We start from the raw sequence: 21587 nt of genomic DNA on the forward strand, positions 1-21587 counted from the left end.
CACTTGAGCAAGGAAACAGCGTGTGCAGCTCAAACAATTGATGGAACAAAAGGCATATATGCTCGCATTTGAGAGGTGTACTATGCCTCGGCAAAATCCTTCGGGAAATGTATGTTTACTGTATGCACTACATTCAAGCAGCTGAAAATTCTCTCTCCTCCTTTCCCACAAGAGTACTTATTAAAAACAAACACTTCATCTAAACTAGCTCCTCCTGCATATCTAAAAGGCTACAGCACTGTAGCAGTCACTTGTTCTCAGTTTTACATTTCTTCTTTAATGTAGGCAGTATTTAACTATTTTCTGTCCAATGCAAATTATAGAGCAACCAGGGATAACTCTCCACAAATTCAACTCTGCCTTTTATTCAGATTCCAAGAACTAGAGGTTACAGAGTATTAGCCTCAGAATTACTGTGCGGTGCATGGAGGCTACCTGGCTTTGTACTGAGGTGCTGGTGTCAACCAGAGCATAATCAAGATGAGGACCAGAAAAAGAGGCGGTGTGATTCTCTCTCAATGAGCTGTGAAAGAGGCTACCTCTGAGAAAGCAACTGCTTTTTTAATATAGAGCATGTTGAGTGTTTCTTGCAGGTGCAGCACCATTGTGAAGGTCTGTTAACAGAATGTATCATATGCAGGAGATGCCTTCTGTTCAGAGCTTGCAATGTTAGGAATGTTCAGTCAAGCAAGCCGGCAGTCTGATAGGTAAATATTCCCAAGTGCTTTACAATCTACTGCTTTTCAGATGTTAAACACAGAGTTTCACTAGTGTGGGTAAGAGCAGCAAGATTATTTGAAGGTCAGGCTTGTAGCAAAGGTGATGTTCTGGATAGGCTTCCATAAAGCCAATAACTTTGCCTTATTAACAAACTGACGGTATCTTCCCTCCAAGCCAGTCTTCTTCATAGGTCTTGCAACTGTGTGACAAGTTCCAGACGCAAAATTTAATCCCTTGATCCTCAATAGGAGCACTTAATATGAATTAGCCCTGAACAGCCAGTAAAGTAATCTGGTCATAGACCTCTCCAATTCAGTAGCTGATGGCAGAAGGACAGAGTGGATATAATAGGTGACATTTACACATCTGAGTTCAGAAGACTTTTTCTAACATGAAAGGGTAATTTAAAAAGGCATTTTTGCAGCCTACAGAATTTGAGTGAGTTTTACACGTAATGCTTTAAAATGGCTCTGCTTAGGGACAAAGAAAATGCTATAGTGGATCAGACCAATGGGCTGTCTAGTCCAGTACCCTACAAATGGCCAATATCAGACACGTCAGAGAGAAGAGCAAGAAACCTGATAAGGAATATTCACACACAGTGAAAGGCGTTCTCTTCACTTAATGACTAGCTTATGCTCTGAAGCATGAGTGTTTATATCCCTTATTTTTTATTCTCATGCAACTGCAGAGGTTCTCATTATCCACAAAGTGTCTATGTGGAACTGTGCTAAAATCTTGGACTATCTTGGGGTTGTAAGTTCCACAGGCTAATTATGCTTTGTATACAGTGACAGACTCCTCATGCCACACGTTGACCCATGTTCTGGATAGCAGAGCAAAATGCAGAGACTGTCCATCCAAAACTTTAATTTGGGTGAGTGAGCTACCACAATAGCCTTTTGCTTCCAGATTATGCCAATGATCCCTCCTGCAGCTCGCTGGATACCAGGAGTTTCCTGACAATCAAGAGTTGCAATTGTCTTCTTCCTCTGCCCCAGACAAACTCAGCCCGCCACACCCCCTCTTACTATTTGTGGAAGAGGATCATGACCCCTAGAATACCAACAACTCAACTGGTTATACTCTGAGTGGAGAATGATGGGTCACTGCATGTTAAGAGTCAGAAACCAAGAGAGAGGAATAGTAGTTTCAAATCTGTGTTGTGACAAAGCACCACCCCACAGACCTTGTAACAAAAGCAACATTTCCACTTCTAGATTTTAATATTCAACAAAACTTCTCTGAACAGATCATTAAAGTAGCTGGTAGCAGTAATTTCAATACAGAGGAACTGAGACACTCAGTGCAGAGCTGGCCTACAAAAAGACACGGACACTGGCTGATCCACAAGCAGCAGTCCTAGCCCCAGTTTCTCTATCATGTCCAGCATTAAAGATGCTCCAATAAGTATGTATGAAGTGGGGTGGGGAAGAAGGGGTGCAAGATTATACATGCAACACAAATGAGAGCAATGAATCAGTATTTCACATGTCATCTACATGGAATGATCATGTTCCCCACAAATCCTTTAATTTGAAACACTACAGCAGGCAGAAGCCACCTGGGACCCATTTTCCTGCATAATGACTGTATTCCACAAGGAAGTGGAAGCTATAACAGAGGGCTGCTTTGAAAAGATGGTTGTTCCCCATGGAGTCAGACAGGCATGCAGTGAACAACAGGAAGCGATGTCTGCTGTTACGGGGACCTTCTGCATTGGTAGCAGGAAAGATTCACTACCTTCTCTGCCAAAGATCCATGGAGGCTTCAAAGTTCCTTGTAATTATTACTTCCCTGGCACTGTTTTAGCAATCATCTTCCTTTGCACCACTACAGGCAGACACACCGTGGTACCATAGCCCTCAGGGACTATAAAATAAAGTATGAAGTCAGATTCTAAAAATGGCCACTCATCTGCCCTTCCTCTGCATTTAAATTCTCACTCAGAGGAACAGTTTCAATGTGCATCACCTGGCACACAATATGGCCTATTTTATACAGGTTTATACATTTTCATCTGAGCTTTGTCTGCTCGTTTACAGATCTGTAGCCAGAAAGGTCCATGGTAAGATTCACTCTGAAGTAAAACAGATGCATTAGAGTTAACACTCAAAATCCTGACTGACCTTCCACTCCTAACTGCTCCCTTCCTGTCTTCACAAGGTGGTGAGTGAAGGGTGGAGTTATCAGTCTTGGAGACTGAGCTTTGAATGGTTTCTTGCTTGTTTGCATAAGTTAACACAAACATTAACAATTTTTCATTCCATTTCTCTAACAAAACCGTCAAATGAGTCCATATGGCCCTCTTCACTCTTGCACACTGACAATGTAGCTTACCTGCTATCAGTTTAAAGGGTATTTTATACTATAGTATGCAATGAGTGCTAGTTATACATTCAGAACTTTCTATCAGCTATGAAAACAGTTGATGGGAATGGTATAGAAATACCCCATGTGCACACAGGATGCAGGTATTTAGGATCCCTGATAATGTAGTAACAATGCTATTATTTAGAAAATATTGCCATGACATAAATGCACAGCAAAAGAAAATGCAGTTAACCTTGAGGAGCAACTTTCCATCTATAGATGGATCAAACTGTGAATGGCCCTAAGTCTTCCAGAAAAATCCATTAGAAATAGATAAACATTGTCTTGAGCTAAAAAAGTGAAGCTTTATGTTAAAATAATGGATAAACACAGAAGACATCTGAACCTAGATTTACTAGTGGTAAGGAATTTCTCAGCTCAGAATTATAAGCCATGGAAAGATGGGGTTTCCAAGGGATGTAAAAAGTGACAAGCTTTATTACAGCTAGAATCATGTTCATAGTTATCCAATTTGCGTACTCTTTAAATATCTTATTAGTAGATATAAAAATACTCATCTTCACTGCCAAATAATAGGGTTCTCCACAGGTCTGTCTTTTAAACGCAGTGTAGCCATATTGGTCCCAGGATATAAGACACACAAAGTGGGTGAGGTAATACCTTAGGACCTGAAGAAGAGCTCTGTGTAGCTCGAAAAATTGCCTGCTTTGAGCAGGGGGTTGGACTAGATGACCTCCTGAGGTCCCTTCCAACCCTGAGATTCTATGATTCTCTCTGACCAAAAGAAGTTGGTCCAATAAAAGATATAACCTGTTTAAAAGACGGAAGGTGAGAGAGGTAAACAACCACAACCAGTCAACTCAGGCCTGTGCTTTCTATGGTCAATATATTTCCTTTTTAAAAGATACAGTAAAGTTCCCAGGTAGGATAATATCAGAATAATGCCCGATAGCACATGAAGTGCTAGGGCTGAAGTAGCAGTCAGATCAGGAGTGGAAACTATTTACTGATAATGTCACTACACTGCAAACAGTTAATGAAGCCTCTTTAATTTGATAGCAGCAAGGGAAGGTCTCACTCTACACCAAGCACTCTGGAAGAACCATAGTGACTATGACAATTATGCTCTCTTACAGTGCAGCATGCTGGTTTCTGTCTCTTGCCTGGTCTATCCTGTAGCCATTTGGTCTAAAGCCTGTGGCACTTCCTGCTCACCAGAACATCAAATGCAAGATCTATTCTTGCTGCAGGTCATGATGGGCTGCAGCTGCAAGGAGCTTTGAGTCTTAATTCTTCACTCTTAAATTCTTTACTATGTGTGGCCATTAGGAGTTATGACTATTCCTCTTGAGTCTAGGAATTTATCCCTATAAGTGGTCAAGTGGCAGCATACCCATGTTTGGGAAGGATCTGCAGAAGCCTCATATTAGTTCCCTCCAACTAAAGTGTGAATGGTTTGGACTACACATTGCAGAAAGTGGGCTTGGGTCTGGGAGACTGATGTACCCAGAACAAACTGACAAGAGGCTTAGCATCAGGGGCATCAGAAGATCCTGGAAATGAGGGATAACAACTTACCTGCTGACTTGGAGTTACTACAGATATGAAAGACTTTAAACAAAACTTGCTCTGAACTCTCTCCCTGTCTGTATCCAACAATATTTTTTCATCTTTCACTTAAAATGTAAACCAGAGGTCAGCAACCTTTCAGAAGTGGTGTGCTGAGTCTTCATTTATTCACTCTAATTTAAGGTTTCGCGTGTCAGTAATATATTTTAATGTTTTAGAAGGTCTCTTTCTATAAGTCTATAATATATAACTAAACTATTGTTGTATGTAAAGTAAATAAGGTTTTTAAAATGTTTAAGAAGCTTCATTTAAAATTGAAATGCAGAGCCCCCTGGACCGGTGGCCAGGACCCGGGCAGTGTGAGTGCTACTGAAAATCAGCTCGCATGCCGCCTTTGGCATGCATGCCATAGGTTGCCTACCCCAATGTAAACTTTGGCGCATGGACTGTCTTTGGTGAGTGTACAGCACCTAGCACAATGGGGTTGTAGTTCATGGCAGGGGTTCCGAGGTACTGTACAATACAAATAAGTATTGCAAATTAGATTTTGTACATGGACAGCAGCAGAAAGCATGTTCTGACACACCTGTAAAGAGTCCAGATTTGTAGACTTCATTCTTCAGCTTCTCTCTCTGCAATCCAGCGGAGAGATTAAGCAGCTACAGTTTCCATTCACAGTAGAACTTTGTTCAAGGCCTCATTTAAGGATAGCAACTGCATCTGAAAATTGCGTTCTGAGCCAGAATCAAATCTGTTCCTAAAGTTCCAAACAATTTCAATGAACACTCAGGAAGCCAGAGAAACAGTCAAGACTCAGTCTAGAATTGGGAATGTTACGTGGATTTTGTCTTTAAAAGAAAATCAGGACTGATTTTATGCACAGAAGCAACACAGACAAAAGTTTTTTCATGATTTACAGTTCAGTTAGCCATAAAATTATACAACTGCACTTGATAACAAAGACTATGAGGAAAATCAGAGGGCATCATAACAATCTGCATTGTTAGATTACAATACAGATGCAATTATAGATCTGTTCTGAGACAAATATTCAGTATGGTCAAAATAAATTTCAGGGGAACACAAATATTGTGTTTTGGGGAAAAGCTATGTTCCAAAGCCTGGAATTTTAGAGATAAAGTTTGTTTATTTAAAAAAAAACGAAACAAACAAACCACCCTTAACCCTAGACAGCATGTAGTACTTTGGAAGTATGGAGCGCAGGCACCACGCAGAATTCATAGATGTATGCTTTAAAACCTGTGTATGGCATCAATGCCTAGTTTGGGCAACACAGCTGATGAAAGTTTCCTAGAGTGCAAACATGGCAGCTTCCAGATTTTAGAATGCTGTGGTGTTCTAGATGCACGTGGACAGAGCTTCTAATAACTTAAAACACGTGTGAAGAATTCTCACAGGCACTACTCTTCACCCAAGCCAGCTGTTTAAAACAAAATTCAGCATTTCTAAACCATGCCATTTGAATCATCACATTCCAGTGACACACCAGGAAAGCATTCGAGTAGTGAAAACAGCCCAATTTTTGGACCATATTATCTCCAAAGTCCTTGACCCAATTTGCCCCAAACTATCCAAGAAAATAAATAAATAAATAAAATGAACTGCAGCATTGAATCACACCTGGGGAATTTCAGGTAAATTGGTTAGGTCTGGAAAAGTTAAGTGTCAAAAACATCAGGTTTACAATGGCCCAATCATAATTGAGGAGAGTTCAGTGTTCATAATGAATAGAGGAGGAGGTTGGGACTTGGCTGCAGTTCTCCTTATAGCACCCTCAAGTGCTGAAGTTTCACACATCAGTTTGCATTTCCAATTGCTGACATAGCTACAACATTGCATACAGCACTTCCCAAGGTATTTGACCCTCCCAACTTGCTCTACAATTAAAGGTATGCTCCTTTGTATTCTCCTTTATGAATTCTGCAGTGTTCCAGCAATATTGCTTCAGATCTGAATAGGAGAGACTTCGTTTCCAAGCAAGCTACTCTCAAGCAGAGACTACACAGTTCATTAAAACCCCCATGAGCCCTCCTTTTGATCTACAGTCAGTGCACAGCTCTGGCCTGTGAAGAGCTCAGTCCAGTTGGTCTCTTTAGGGATGCAGTAGTGTTAAGGTACAGAAATAATGGAGAGAATTAAGATGCATGGGGGCAGGCAGAGAGAAAAAAGAGCCACTCATACTTGCAATCATGGAACTACTTCCCTAATTACTTTCTTCATCTGAGAGGCTACACATTCATTTGGCTGCAAGTCTAGATGATGCCAGTGTTTTAAGTTTTAAAGGGACATTGTATATTTTTAAATTGTACTATGAGTTTTTAACCTAATGTTAAAAGCAACACCTATGAGGATAGAGGCTAAGGCTTCACTGCCTAAAAAGGTGTGTTTTTACAGTAAGAGAATTAACATGTAAGCTATCTTACTGTAAAATCCTTGTGGAAACAAGGCTCTAATTTTTACCATAATTAAGCTATGCGAGGTCATCTGCGTATGGGAGTGGGGAAGTGTTGACCTCACCCAGCTACATCACTGTAAAAACTACCTGTGCATTGTTTCCACTGGACTTTCCAGAAAGGTAACTAATGCATATTTGTTCTCTCTGTAAAAAATAAATAAATAAATAAAAATCCCACCTCTTTTTGGCAGTGGAAACAGTCGAAGATGAAACAAACTGGAAAGAGAGGAAACAAAGTGCATTGCTGTTAAATAAGTCTTCGTATTTAGTCAGTTTCCCCAAGCTCCTCCAGGTGCAGACTGCATATCTCTGTTTGTTCTAGACACTTGACTAAAGGGGTCCTGATCCTAATTGGAGTCTCTGGACTCTTCTGTAAATCAAAAACTTTGTAGCTTCTCCTGTGTGTCAATCTCAAACAGCAGAAGGGAGAAAAAAACCCCAACATTTTAAGACAGTAAAGTGGGATTGTAAAACCACAAGTGCTGGCAGGTGATTCAAGGGCTAGTGTAGAACCTGGAACTATTTAACTCTTAAATTAGATTCAGTTGAAGTCCCTTTAGGAATACAAAGAAGTCTGAAGGGTTTGACAGAGTAAATAAGCATGAACCCAAAATTGCATTGCTGTCTTCCATTTAAATATTGTCACTTGTTTAATGCATCTTAAGTGTGCCTCCCTCCCTAGAATGGCCTAACAGTAAATATATTGTGTCAATCTTAACAAAATCCTATCGCAATAAATACCATGTCTTATGTTGAGATGATCACCACATCACATAGTAGGGATGACAAACACATCTCTTCATGATACATCTTAATGAAAGAAGCCTCCTACAGAAAGAAAAGCCTCCTACAAAACAGAACTTCACCTCAAATGCAATCACCAGACTTCAGACTCAGATCTCCATTCTCTAAGGAAATCCCTTTTAGTGTATGGGGTTTCTGGCATGCACCAGAATATTTATAGGAAGGGAAGGGACACCAGTTTCAATGCTTTCCAAGTTAGACAGCTTCTTCCTACTCACCCAAAGCCTGGAATAGGCTAGGAGCCCAGGCGACGTAATGCTGCTGCTAAGGAAACAGATAACATACAGAAAGTTTCTGGAGAAACAAGTTTGGAGGGCAGTGGAAGGTAGAAGAGAAAGGCTTATCAGGGGAAGGAAATGCAGAAGCGAGCTTAAGGGAAGTCAGAGAGCCAGACTTATTACTACCCACAAATGTATTTCAAGTTTTCTGCATGGCTACTGCAAGTACCATTACAGATGCAACAGGAAGATGCCTTCCCTCTCCCTCTGCAAAGAGTAAAACTTGAGGAAAGTGTGTCAGGAAATGCTTGGTAACAGAAGCTCACTGGGAAGGAAGACAAAGATTTTCCATAGCAGAGTGCATGTAACTTTTGTATTGAGCTTGCAGCCTTTCCACAAAGAATTGGGCAATGCTATGTCAGGACAATGATGAAAACGCTAAAACGTAACAAGCACTGCTTGGTTAATAAAGCTGTTGTAAGAGCAAGATAGCAAAAACAACACACAAAAGAACACCGCTTTTCCTTTTAGTTATTAAATATAAACCTCTAATTTCAGATTTATCAGCTATAAATCCAAAGTGATAAGATGCAGGAATCTTAACCACATAGACAGACAGACACATAAAAGGTGTGTTATAATCTGTAATTCATTGTATTAGCATTTCCACGCATCCACGGAGCATTTTGAAGAGCACTTCCCCCATCCCCTGTATTATAAATCTGTTCTGTAACTCTAAAGCCTAATTCCAACCAATCCCTTCCAAAGAGGTAACCTCAGCCCAATCCTATAAGGTGCTTAGCACTCTCAAAAACCCTCAATGAGAGTTGAAGATGTTCAGGATCTTAGATGATGTTCAGCACCTTGCATGATCACACTCCTAATAACTTCATTGGGAACAGGATTCCTATAACCCCAGTTTAGAATTAGCCCCACCTGACTCACATCAAGCAGAAAAGAGATCTTACTAAACACAGAGTGCAGAATCTGAGGAACATTTGCTCACGAAAAGAACTAAAAAAGGAGACAAGGATAAACTAGAGGTGTTGGAAGTGATTGGATTCAATGTTCGCTCTGATTAGATTAGAGCTCTGTCCCCCTACTGTAGTGGAGATAAATGTTTCCCTGAAGGGGACTGGAGTGAGTGCTAGCAGATGGAAGGGATTACTGTAACAATTGCTCTCCACTTGTACTGTATTTCAAGCGATTGCAAGAGAAGGAGATTCCTAGCTGCATGGCCAATGCAGCAGGACTGAAGAGTTCCCTGCCTATTAATTCTGCAGCCACTGAGGGAACTTGATGGCATGACTTCATTTACAAGATTTTGTCCCTATCCATCACTCACCAGAATGCTGAAACCTCAGTATGAAACATTGTTGCCACAAACACAAATCATGCCAGAGAATGAACAGTCATTTCTATTGGCGTGTGGCGCCTATTAGTGGGCCAGCCCAAACTGACAGCTGATGTCTATATTGATGTGGAAAATACTGTTCTGTCAGGACACCATGAAACACTCCCTGACTGCATGCAGTCAGGGGGAAAAAAAAAAAAAGAAAAAAGAAAAAAGATGGGGAAGCAGCAGAGAACAGGTGTCAAGATAACTGTTCCCTCCCACCTCCCGGACATGCTGCTGCTGTGTCCTTGATGCATCACTGAAACATTATAAAGAAAAATCCACTTGGGTCCAGATTTGCAAAGGTACTTAGCTGGCCAAATCCCACTGAAATTAATCAGAATTAGGCACCTAAATACCTGTAAAAAATCTGGGCCTTGGACGTACAAGTCTGCCCAAGCAATGCAACAGCATCTATGCCTTGAGAACTGGTGCTGGTCAGAGGAGAGGGCAATACATTTTGATTACTAAAATCTTGGAATGGGGCAAACACTGGGTGTAAGTCAGACAGATACTTCCTGGGCACCCCAAAAGGGGAAGGGTAGACTAACTGCATGCTGACAAGAAAAAAAGACAAAGGCCTTCTTCTGAAAGAGTTAGCAGTCCAGGAAGCAATCTTAAACAATTTCACTTGTCTGCTAACATTTCTCAAGTCAAACAGTGGCAGAGCAGCGCTCCCAGTCACTGCAGGACTCTGCCCCAGGAAGACCTGATTTGGGGGGAAGGAGGGGCAATGCATGCAATGGGAGGAGGCTGCTGCCTCTCTCCCGTGGATCTCAGAAGCTTGGCAGGAATAGGAGCATGGAGGGGAGGATGAAGCTCTTCTGTCCTTACTGAGGAGGAAATAAGGAGACAATCTTTCCCTCCTTTCCACTCCTGCATGCACTGATTGCAAGAAGAATACGTCTTTTGGCTAGGGACCTATAGGATTGCTACATAGACAATCAAAATATGCAGCTAATACACTGAGTGATGACAAGGTGGAAGGATACTGTGGTGCTGCAGGTTAGATGGTGTTTGTTTAGAGGACATTTTAAAGGAGGATTTGAAGCAGAAGGTGAAAGCCCATAAGACTTAGTCAAGAGGGTAGTTCCAAGAGATGGGTCAGAGAAAGTGACAAAGGGAGCACTTTGGCATGTGATTTGGGCAGAAGACAAGAACTGCTCTGGAGAACAACCTAAATGGATTATTGCTGATTAAATGAGAGGAAACTTTAATGGAAGAGTGTATGGGGTTAAAGATAGTGTGGTGGGATCTGTAGGTATTGGGGGGAACCCCATATATCACAGTGAAGTGCCCTACCCCCTCCTGAGGATTCACCAGCACATCCATCTATTCTCTATAGCACAGGGGTTCTCAAACTGGGGGTCAGGACCCCTCAGGAGGTTGCGTGATTATTACATGGGGGGTTGCGAGCTGTAAGCCTCCACCCCAAACCCCGCTTTGCCTCCAGCATTTATACTGGTGTTAAATATACTAAAAAGTGTTTTTCACTTAATTTTTGTGGGGGGGGTCGGGTCGCACTCAGAGGCTGAAGCCAAAGCCTGAGCAATTGCCTTGCTTGCTACCCCGTAAGGCCAGCCCTGGCTTTCATATGCAGAAAAACAACTGTGGCACAGCTGGGCCGTGGTGTTTTTATAGCACGTTGGGGTGGCCTCAGAAAGAAAAAGGTTGAGAACCCCTGATCTATAGCATTGCTACTTGCCTGCCTTCTTACCCAGAGAAAGCACATTAGAGTAACACTGGCCTAGATTCTTGTACCTAGTGAAGTTAAAGTTTCAGCCAGTGGCATCTGTGTCCACCCTGTGCTGAGTTTTATTATTTCTGTAAATGGCAAGTCCACTGCTATATCCTGCTTCTCTTCCTACCCCAGTCCTGGCCAGCAGTGTACACAGTTGTCTAGAACTATGACCAGACCCTACACTGGATACCTCAGTAAGAGTGGAGAAAGTAGAATGGGATGGAAACAGGGAAATCTCATTTCAAATCCCCTTATCTCGCTTAGCTGAGTTTTTCTAGAAAATTACTGAAACTGCAAAGCCCGCAGAGAGAAGGAAAGAGAAGAAGAGGGGTATCAAAAACAGCACACCCCCTAAGCTCAATTATCTCTGTTTTAAATGATTAGACCTCATAAAAGACTGAACAGTTTCTCAGAGCAATGGAATCCATGAACAACTATATTGTGGAAAGTCAGAATCTGACTAGTTTATTTTAGTTTGTTCCCCCACACCCCCACCTTTGCCAATTTTATAACAAAGACCCTGCTGGAAAGCTCACTACATCCCTCCTCTGAATAAATGCGCGATACCATATGGGGTTCTAGAGCACTTAGAAATGGTGCTTCTCTCTGTACTGTAGCCCCAACTAAGGGTTACTATGTCTAGCAGACACCTCTTTCCTGAAACCTGTTCAAACTGATAGTCACCACTCTGATACAGTAGGAAAAGAAAGCTGCTTATCCCATTCCACTCCAAACCCACCTGTGTAGGAAAGGATAAGTCAGAGACAGAGTAGAACAGGTTCTCTATGGAGAAGCACCCTTTTCCACGGGAGTGTGCAAAATGTTTTGAAGCATGTACCCACCAGGAAAGCATGTTGCAGGCAGGTCCTCACCAGTGTTAAGACAAACCCTGGTGTCCTGTGGATGTTGATCACCTGCTCACATGGCAGCAGTGTCACTTGTGCACACTGTCAAGTATTCCAGAGAGAGAAATTCACAAGTCTCATCTGGTTGTGACACAGCACATAACAGAGCAGACTTCTCAGCCAAAGGATGAGGCTGGACAAGATTTTTTTAAGTGCAAGCATATGAGCAGCTTGAATTTCAGGAAGAAGTTTGATTTGTGACACAGCATTGTCTAAATGATATGCATTCCTGCAAGGAACAAGCATCTTCCCAGCTGAATAGATCTGCCTTTCACACCCTGGCTCAGGGCTATACACACACTGCATCCACTTGCCCAGATGCCTGAGAACTCTGAACAGTCAAGAAATGCAATTGGGGCATTTCTGCTGTGCTTTGGTACTCCTGGCTACCACAACATTTAGGGGTAGGACAAGGGCAACTGTGTGATTCAAGTAATGCAAACAACTTAATTAGTTTTAAGAGGGGGCGGGACAAATTTATAAATGCACTGTATTGCAAAGTTGCTTGTGATGATAGGGGCAGGACTCAACCGTCATGGGACTCATTTTCAGTTTATGTTCCTAAACCAGTGGTCCTCAAACTGTGGGGCATGCACCTTAGGGAGGTCTGGAGGAACGTTCAGGGAGGCATACAGCAGGGCCCAGGCCAGCCCCCATGGGGAGCAGGAAGGGAACGCCGAACAGCCCAGCTCCGGCCCTTGCCCAGCTTTGCCCGATTCCCTTTCCACTCCCAGACCAGCTCTGCCTTCAGCCCAAGCTCCTCTGCTGAGCCAACTGTGCAGTAATGGAGGGGGACGTGGACAGATTCCATTACTGGTAAGAAGGATATGACAGGAAAAGTTTGGGCTTCACTGTCCTAAATACGCTGCCTCAGGGTTTCAGCCAGTCACCTGCAGGGGTCAGGAAGGGATCTTCCCCCACCAATGTTTTCTAGGTTTTTGTTTAATCTCCTTCCTCAGAAGCATCAGGGATGGTCACAGCAGGAGATGGGACATTGGACAGGGAGGGTCAGGACTCTGAGGTGGTGCACAGCATATTCTCTCTCAGGGTGTAACTGATCACCAGTGTCAGGAAGGAATCTTCCCCCAGGTCAGATTGGCAGGGACCTTGGCCTTCTTCTGCAGCATGTGGGTGCGGGTCACTTGCCAGGATCATCTGAGTATGTCTCACTTAATCGTTTCCCTGCCATTGCAGGGGCCTCAGGCATTGGTACAGTCTCCCAGACTCCTCAGTCCCTCCTGTGGCACAGAACAGTCTAGTATCCTGTGGGCTGTAATACTTTGGTCTCATTGTGGCTGTTGGGTTTCATGTGCGGGAACTGGGGTCCTGTACTGTACGGGAGGTCAGACTAGATGATCTCATGGCCCCTTCTGACCTCAACTCTATGAAGTGACAGATGTTCAGAGCACACAGCAGTCACACAGCTTTGCATTTAGTCTCAGCTAGTCTAGCTGCAGCACAGGCTGATAAGCAGGGCTCAGAGTGCAAGTGCCAAGCTAGCCTTTCTCTGCCCAAGGTAGCAGGAGCAGAAGGCATAGAGGAAGGAGCATGCTCAGCCTCAAGGGAAAGAGTAGGCTTTGTACCCCTCTGAACAGGTCCCTCTAGCTGAAAGGAAACAGGACAGGTAGGCTCCCAGGGAGTCCTGCTTCTGCAGTAGGAGGAAGGCAGCCTATAATCATTTTTTGGGGGGATAAATCGGGGAGAACAGGAGGAAAGACCCCACACTCCCTCCATACATCCCAGCATTTCAAGTGACTAAAGTGGGACTGCCCACGGGGGGTGGAAAACCCAGGGATAGGGTGGAACAGAGTTGTGGAGTAAGACCACCCTGCGCTGGCAGCTCCTGTCCTGTGAGGCTGGCTGGGCTCAGTTTCGCACTCTGGGCATCATAACTTTACCCCGGGGGGCCAGGAGAAACCTGAGTGGCACTGTGACCCCATGCGCCAGGGACCAGGTTGCAAAGCCAGAGCAGGGAGTTGAGCCCAGCCAGCCCCATAGGAACTGGAGCTGCTTCAACTGGGATAATTTTGGGGGGGTGGGGGGTGGAGTCGAAGTGGTTCAGTCCCTTGAAACCCAGGACTGTTGATACGTACGCCCTCCCCAAATAGCCTGCACTGGGCTTTCTTTGCCCAAACATTCCAGGGAGGAGATTGCTTCAGAGCCTTTGTATCCAAACAGCACATCCTGCAAGGAAAGCCTTTCGGTTTGCACCAGACCAGAAACCTGTCAGAATGCAGTCCACGCCCGCAGAAGATGAGCTCTATGAACTCATCCTCACTTAAGGGATTTCCTTTATGAAATCAGCCCTGGTGAGGGATGCCAGTATATACACACAGTGAGCAGGCCAGGGCCCTAGGAATACAACTGCCCCACAGGAAGCAGGGGGTGCTGCAAACATCAGGGACCCCATCAGCCTTACATTCCTGGTGGCTGACGTCTTAATTATTAACTGAGGATGAACAGCATAGGGAACCCCAGTGGAAGCTTCCGCATCAGCGTGCCTCAGCCCCGATATCAAGCTGCCACCTTCCAGGCACTGCGAGGATGTTCATTAGCCCTGGCTCCTTCAGTCGTAGGCTGCTCAAGGGTGTCAGTCAGTGCCAATTCACAGCAGTAACCTGTGATGGAGCCACCTGTCCAGAGCTAGAGTCAAACCCACCAATTCATTTCACGGAGGCCAGCCTCCACAGTTTAATAACTATGTCACTGCATACATGAACACTGTCAGTTTGAGTGTGAAATATTGAAACACAGCAATAGCTCAGTAATGCCTCTATCTGCTAGGCATTGGAAAAAAATAAAAAGTAATTCAGAATAAAACTATCACATTTGATAAGAGGTTCATATTCAGGAATGACCTTTGAACTCTGCTTCCTGTGATTTAAAAAAGCCTGAGAAAGGTCTTTATACTGATGCTTTCAGGAAGGATGCAGTCCATTCTACATATCAAAGTCCCTTTAGCAGCTGCACATAAGCAGGAATTAAAGCTTCAGAGGCTCTTTGCCTCTCTTATGGACTGCATAGTCAATTGCAAAGAAAGCAGACCCCGCTGCTCAGTTGGACCCCATTTCAAGTCACTCCTATAGACTGCCAAGAATTCTCCTGGTGCAGGCCTTTGCTGAAGTCAGATAGGGTAAGGGCAAGCCAAAGCTCAGCTGCATAGAAGACCCTGATCAGCTCCAGAATTTTTTTTTTTTTTTAGTTCTATAAGTTTCTCTCTCAATATTTGAGCATCTTCCCCACCTTCCCCCCCACCCCCAGGTTTTCCCATTCCACCCCAGAGTCCTGCACCACAGTAGCCATCCTTGGCAAAGGATGTGGAACTCCCTGTTGCTCCTTGCTCAGGAACAGTAGTTACCAGGAAGGCCACTCCCCAACAGAGGTTAAGCACATGGGCACTGCAGAACTCACCCCAGAACCAGCCAGGGCTAGGAGAAATCAAGCTTGAGAAATGAGTTGTTGCGCTAACCACAAGGCCAGCTCATCAAAGCTTATTCCTTTTTCTCAGATAATGGTAAGATCCGTTGTCTGGACAATTAAAATGAGAAACGGATGGCACAATATGAACATCTGTTTATAGGAAAAAGAGGATGTGTATAGAAATTGCTAGGTTTTACACAAGAGCCTCTGCATAATGTTTCAATTTGGTGGGTTTTGGACAGTATTAGAAATGTGTCCCAAGTTTATGATAAACAAAATCAGATGGTTTGAGGGGCTGGTAATGGAACATGCAGTGTTTCACTTACAGATCACTCATTTGAATCTGGATCAGTATTGGCCAAACTGGATTGCTCTTCAGGGAGCACATATAGAGTATTTAGTGATCTCAGCCCAGTTCTCAGTGGACAAGCACTATCAACACAAACATACAAAATTAACCTTAGCTGCCAGTTTCAGGCAAGAAGCCCTGAACGCCCATGGAAACTTAACTTCCTTTACGGCTAGAGATGGTCACTGCCTGGTGACAGTTGAGACATGTTGGCAGGATTTTGAGAGTGCACCCTAGCTGCTCAGGAGCCAGGGGAATTTGATTGCCAGGACTGTCAAGACTTTCCATGAGTGTTAAATTCACTCGAATTGCAAGGCTATCCAATCCCATTATCCACAGGGTATGCAATTTAGCAAGATGAGCCACTAAGTAGTGGAAATACCAAAAATGCAATAGCATTAAGTAAAACTCAAAACATGACCGTAAAATTAGCTACATAAAAATGGGTTCAAGAGCACACAGAAAGCAGCCATGGGAAATTTTAAAGCTATTACAGGTATTTGGGGGTTTCTTTAAAATAAAGAGAGTTGTGGTATTTTCTAGGGTACACAGTTCAGAGGGCACAGCCCATATTGATCGATTCCTGATATATTGGTTTCTTTTGTATATTTACTGTTATGGTTAAATGTAAAAATCAGCCCAAGTTATTGAATCACTAGTTCTTTTCCTACATTACTGACTTCCAACTGATTTGAATTGCCTCATCAAATAAAAAGGTTTTTAATTATATTTTTCAGACCTTAGAAGCACCTGTTGAAATGGTATCAACAATAATTCCTGCTGTATCCTTCATTTTTTTCTTGTCAGTCAACACTAGGTGCAAAGTACACCAGTTCTCGATGACACACCACTCTCACTTAAGGGGTGTGGAGCCCTTTTTGCAGGTACCCAGTACCTCACAAAAGCAATCCTTAATATATGAATGCTAGCGCTCATGTCAAGTCTTGTCTACAGCCCTGTAATTTGCTGCTACGAGTCTAGATCTCACAGCTATCCTGCCCTCTCCAAGCCATCTTCTCAACAGTTTTTGCTTGTACTCGTACAGCAACTCTTATAAAGACTATGCACAAAGAGAACTCAGCACTCTCAGGAGTCAAGCTGTACTTCTCCTCCAAACTCTGAATTCAATTTGTCTCACCCCAAATGTTAACAAGCACCTGATTCTCCCAGACTCCTGTCAGCAGATTAAACTGCCAGTGCCAGCTACTACAGCCCCCAGGCTGGTCTTGGCAAAGATGCAGAGTTCCAGGGTCTGGATTAGATTGCTTCTGTCAAGCCCTTGGAGTCACATTTTGCACTGAAAATGGCGAGAACTATGACAGATTGCAAGTCACCACAGGACCTGCACCCTGCCAGGAAGCATTACATTTTAACTACTGAGAGGGGATGCAGGAGAGAGAGCAGCGCCACTCCTTGGCTCTTAATTATAGTCTTGTGACACTATAGTTAATGGTCTGTCAGGGCTTCCATTATAAACCTTGATTTTGCAGGAGGTAGAGAGATTAAGTTTAGGCTCCTGAGTACCCAAGTAGCAACTCACCAAAAGCTTTAGATATGAGCTAATCTCATAGTTATTTTGGTACAAGTGCCTGAGTACTAACTGTGAGTATAGTTCAGTGCCCGTACTAACCCTCCAACAATGCTCCAAAATAATTTTTTTTTTTATTTTGGAGCAATGTACAAGAAGTGCCATGCTAGTGCACATCTAACGAACGTGTCAGGTAACAGAGTACTTGTTTCTGATCATTTCTCTACTATGACACAGGAGGCAGATTCTTATGATTTTAAGGAACAAAGTGACAACACCTGTGCACTAGCACAGGGGTGGGCAAACTACAGCCTGGGGGCTGCATCCGGCCCTTCAGATGTTTTAATCTGGCCCTTGAGCTCCCGATGGGGAGCGGAGTCCAGGGGCTTGCCCTGCTCTGCACATGCTGTGGCTCCGCTTGGCTCCTGGAACCAGCGGCATGTCACCCCTCTGGCTCCTACGCATAGGGCAGCCAGGGGGCTCCGCACACTGCCCCTGCCCCAAGTGCCTCCCCCACAGCTTCCATTGGCCGGGAACCATGAGCATTCATGGCCCGCCATACAATTTCCATACCCAGATGTGGCCCACAGGCCAAAAAGTTTGCCCACTCTTGCATTAGCAATGAAGAAAGTCCCATTAAGCCAAACTGGTAAGTCGCCAAGCCAAATTGTAGCCAATTACAATGCAAAACATGGGACACATCCATTGAGCATCATGTACTGTACAATTCCCTTCCTCAACAGAAGTCAATCTATTTTGTAAGAAAAACTAGAGCTGCAGCTCAATAACAATTAGAAAAAAGAGTTATCAATAGCTTCTGTATAATTATGGCTGCAGTTTTACTCCCTCCACCCTTTCCAAAATCCTTACCATTGCTATAGGCGTAAGGGGATTCCGACGCTCCATCTTGAAGGCTCTCCAGGATTTCTCCTTTCCCAACATCACTGTCTCCTACCAACAGGAACTTGAGCAGATAATCATAGCTCTTCACAGGGCTTCCCTGGGTTCCCATTCTCCCTCTCATTAGTGAGGAGGCACAATCCGCATACTAAACATGCAGCCAGACTGAAAGGAGCACTAATGCCAGCTTCCTCGCTTTTAGGGAGGCTGTTATGAGCACAGGTTTTTGTCTCCTCCTTCAAAGGGGGGCAGGAAGGCTAAGGAACAATGAGTCAACCTCAGAATGAACCTTTCATCCTTTCCACCTTATGTCCAGTCTTCTGTACCAAGATATGCTGGGAGCCTAAAAGAAAAGAAAATAAAAGAAAAGAAAAGGAGGGTCCTCATTTCTTCGCTTGCTTTTAGCACCTTTTCAATATCCAGACAAAAATTTTGGTTAAATTCCCAAAGCTGCCAACAAAGAACCCACACTTTTTTTTTTGGGAAAGGCAGTTAATTTAGAATGCCAGGTTCTAGCATAAAGGTTGTTTTCCTTTCAGACTGCTACAGTCCTTTGGGGGAAGGGGCAATTATTGGTACAATGCTCACACAAGAAGCTAACACTGCTCAAAGCCTCTGAGTCAGAGGTTTACTTATTCTGAAAAGGCATAAATCCTCTGATACAAACAAAACAGTCAGGCCTGTGGGGAGCAAGTGTGGCTGCTCCCTAGCATGGAAAGAGACCATTCCTGGACCAGTGGGGCTGAGCTTCGCCAGCAAAATAAAACAGCAATTTGCATAGGTAGAAATAGACAGGCAGATGGTTAACTTCTTAAGCTTTTCCCCATCTCCCCCCCCATACTACCCCCTTCTCCAGCCCACACCCACCTTTAGAAAACCTGGGGTGGTTGTTTTTAAATGCTGAGGGAAATCAGCTCTGTTAAGATTTAACTGCCCAGATCAATAAAGTGGCTAATTTAAATTCACACCCATCTTCCAGCAGCTGTGCTATCCCCACCTCATTGTTCTCTTCCCTCCCCCAATTAAAGGTGCCTAATCCCCTCTTCCAAAATAGAGGGTCCCCTCTACAGACATCAATCTGAGCCAGGAGACCAGGCACTCAGGAAGCTGAAATGAAGTGGCAGAGTTTTCACACCTCCCCCTCAGGCAGAAATGGGGGGTGGGGGGGAGGAGGAGGAAAGCACAGCCATACAGGGGACAGGAATGAGGACACCAAAAGACAAGCCCCAAGGGGAGTCAACCACCACAGACATCACCTGAGAGTGCAAGGCCCAGCCAGTGCAGCAGGGCTGAGGGTGCCAGGGACAGCTCAGCTGGGGCAATGCCAGGCCCCACAGAGATGGGTGGAGACCAGGAGCACCCAGCCCATGGGGTAGCAAGACACAGAGGTAAAGGGTATTTTGCATGCCAGCCCTCCAGGAGAGAAGGATGGGGAGTGCCAGACACAGGGGATGGGGGAATAGAGGGAAGTATAACAAGAGGGATGTTCCCAGGGCTTGGGAGGGGGTCTCTACCCTGGGGCAGGTAGCCAGGACCTAGGGCAGAGAGGGTCTGGGCAGGCTGGGGATAGGGGTGCCAGGCCAGGGATTGGGGTGCCAGGATGGGAGGGACCCAGGGGCCAGGCCTCAGAGCAGTGAGAGGCTAAGAGTGAGGTTGATGTGGGCATGGCCAGATGCTGTTGTGGAGCCGCTGGGTGCCAGGTTCCAGGGCTGGCTAGAAAGGGGGTGGTCAGTGAGGCAATGCCAGGCCCAAGATCAGGCTAGGGGAGCGGGTGCCAGGGGGCAGGACCCAGATGGAGAAGAGGTCCAAGGAGGTTGCAGAGGGCCAGGACCAACAGGGAGGGGCATAAGAACGGGGAACGGTACAGGGAGGTGCAGGGAGCAGGGGATGGGGGTGCAGGAAGGCGCAGAGAAGGCCCCGGGGGACGGGAGGGGGAGCAGGCCCCGGGGGGTGCAGGGAGGCGCGGGGCAGACCCCGGGGGACGGGAGAGGGATACCGGGAGGGGGGGGGAGCAGGACCCGGGGGACGGGAGCGGGGGGGGGACCAGGCCCCGGGGGGTGCGGGGAGGCGCGGGGCAGACCCCGGGGGACGGGAGAGGGGTACAGGGAGGTGGGGGGCGCAGGCCCCGGGGGACGGGGGCTACGGGGACGGGGGGGCGCAGGCCCCGGGGGGGTGCGGGGAGGCGCGGGGCCGACCCCGGGGGACGGGAGAGGGCTACAGGGTGGTGGGGGGAGCAGGTCCCGGGGGACGGGGGGGGGACCAGGCCCCGGGGGGTGCAGGGAGGCGCGGGGCAGACCCCGGGGGACGGGAGGGGGGTACAGGGAGGCGCGGGGCAGACCCCGAGGAGTCCGGGCGGGAAGGCGCCGGGGGGGAGGGGTACAGGGAGCGGCGGGGGGCAAGCCCGTGGGGGCGGAGTCTGGGACCCAGCCGTACTGGGGGGTTCCCACCCCGAGCCGACGTGAGCTTGGGGTTTCCCGCCGAGACTCACCGTCCGCCTGGGCTCACCGCGCTGACACGGGCCGGGGGAGGCGGCTGCAGACTCCGACACAAGCTCCGCCAGCCCCGGCGCTCCCCCTCACCACCGCCTCGCAGCACCCGCCCACTGCCTCAAGCCCATAGGCCAATGTTCCCGCCAATCAATATCACACCCGCCCTATCCGCGCCCCTTTCCGAACTCCCCCCGCCCTCTTCCGGCATCATCCTATCAGGAGCCGGAGGGCTCCACCTCATTTGCGGAAAATTGAGCCCATCAAGGGCGTAGGGCAGGACTACAGACCCCGGCATGCAACGCGCCGCCCTGCCCCAGGTCAGGCCTGAGCGCAGCATGCTGGGATTTGTAGTCTCAGCTGTAGACATCAGGCAGGGTTAATAGCTGTATAGCAGCTTGTCTCCGGACAGCTGCCTGCAGGCAGGGTGGTAGCTGTGATGGGCTGCAAGGCTGCCTACACGCAGGGCGAGCCGCTGCCGCAGCGGGGCTGGGGCGCCTTCAAGCTGGGCAAGGGAAGTTTTATGATCCTCATTTTACAGATGGAGAAGGGAGGCTCTGGGACTGCAAAGCTGCCCACAGGCAGAGCTGGGAGCAGTGCGGCTCTGCACGTGACTGGGAACCAGTGCTGTGCAGCAGTGAGACTCAGATGTGTTTGTCCCCAGTGGAAAATTTCAGGAGATGGCAAATTTCCATTGCTAAAGTCTGAATTCTAAGCCCAGTCCGCCTGGCTTGAAAAGCA

At 46.0% G+C, this 21587-nt stretch overlaps 1 protein-coding gene across 1 annotated transcript in view; it reads right to left on the reverse strand.

The window, feature by feature from the left end:
- The window catches only part of RAB40C (RAB40C, member RAS oncogene family), a 65110-nt gene extending 44126 nt beyond the window's left edge, over window positions 1-20984 (reverse strand). The window contains exons 1-2 of the mRNA XM_039492514.1: window positions 20849-20984; window positions 18331-18703 (exon numbers count right to left, since the gene is read on the reverse strand). Coding sequence (XP_039348448.1) covers window positions 18331-18484 — 154 coding nt within the window. The 5' untranslated portion in view covers window positions 18485-18703; window positions 20849-20984. The remainder of the gene's footprint in view (window positions 1-18330; window positions 18704-20848) is intronic.
- Window positions 20985-21587: the final 603 nt, after the last annotated feature.

The sequence above is a fragment of the Mauremys reevesii genome, linkage group 10 (genome assembly GCF_016161935.1).
Source record: "Mauremys reevesii isolate NIE-2019 linkage group 10, ASM1616193v1, whole genome shotgun sequence".
NCBI classification, from domain to species: Eukaryota; Metazoa; Chordata; order Testudines; family Geoemydidae; genus Mauremys; species Mauremys reevesii.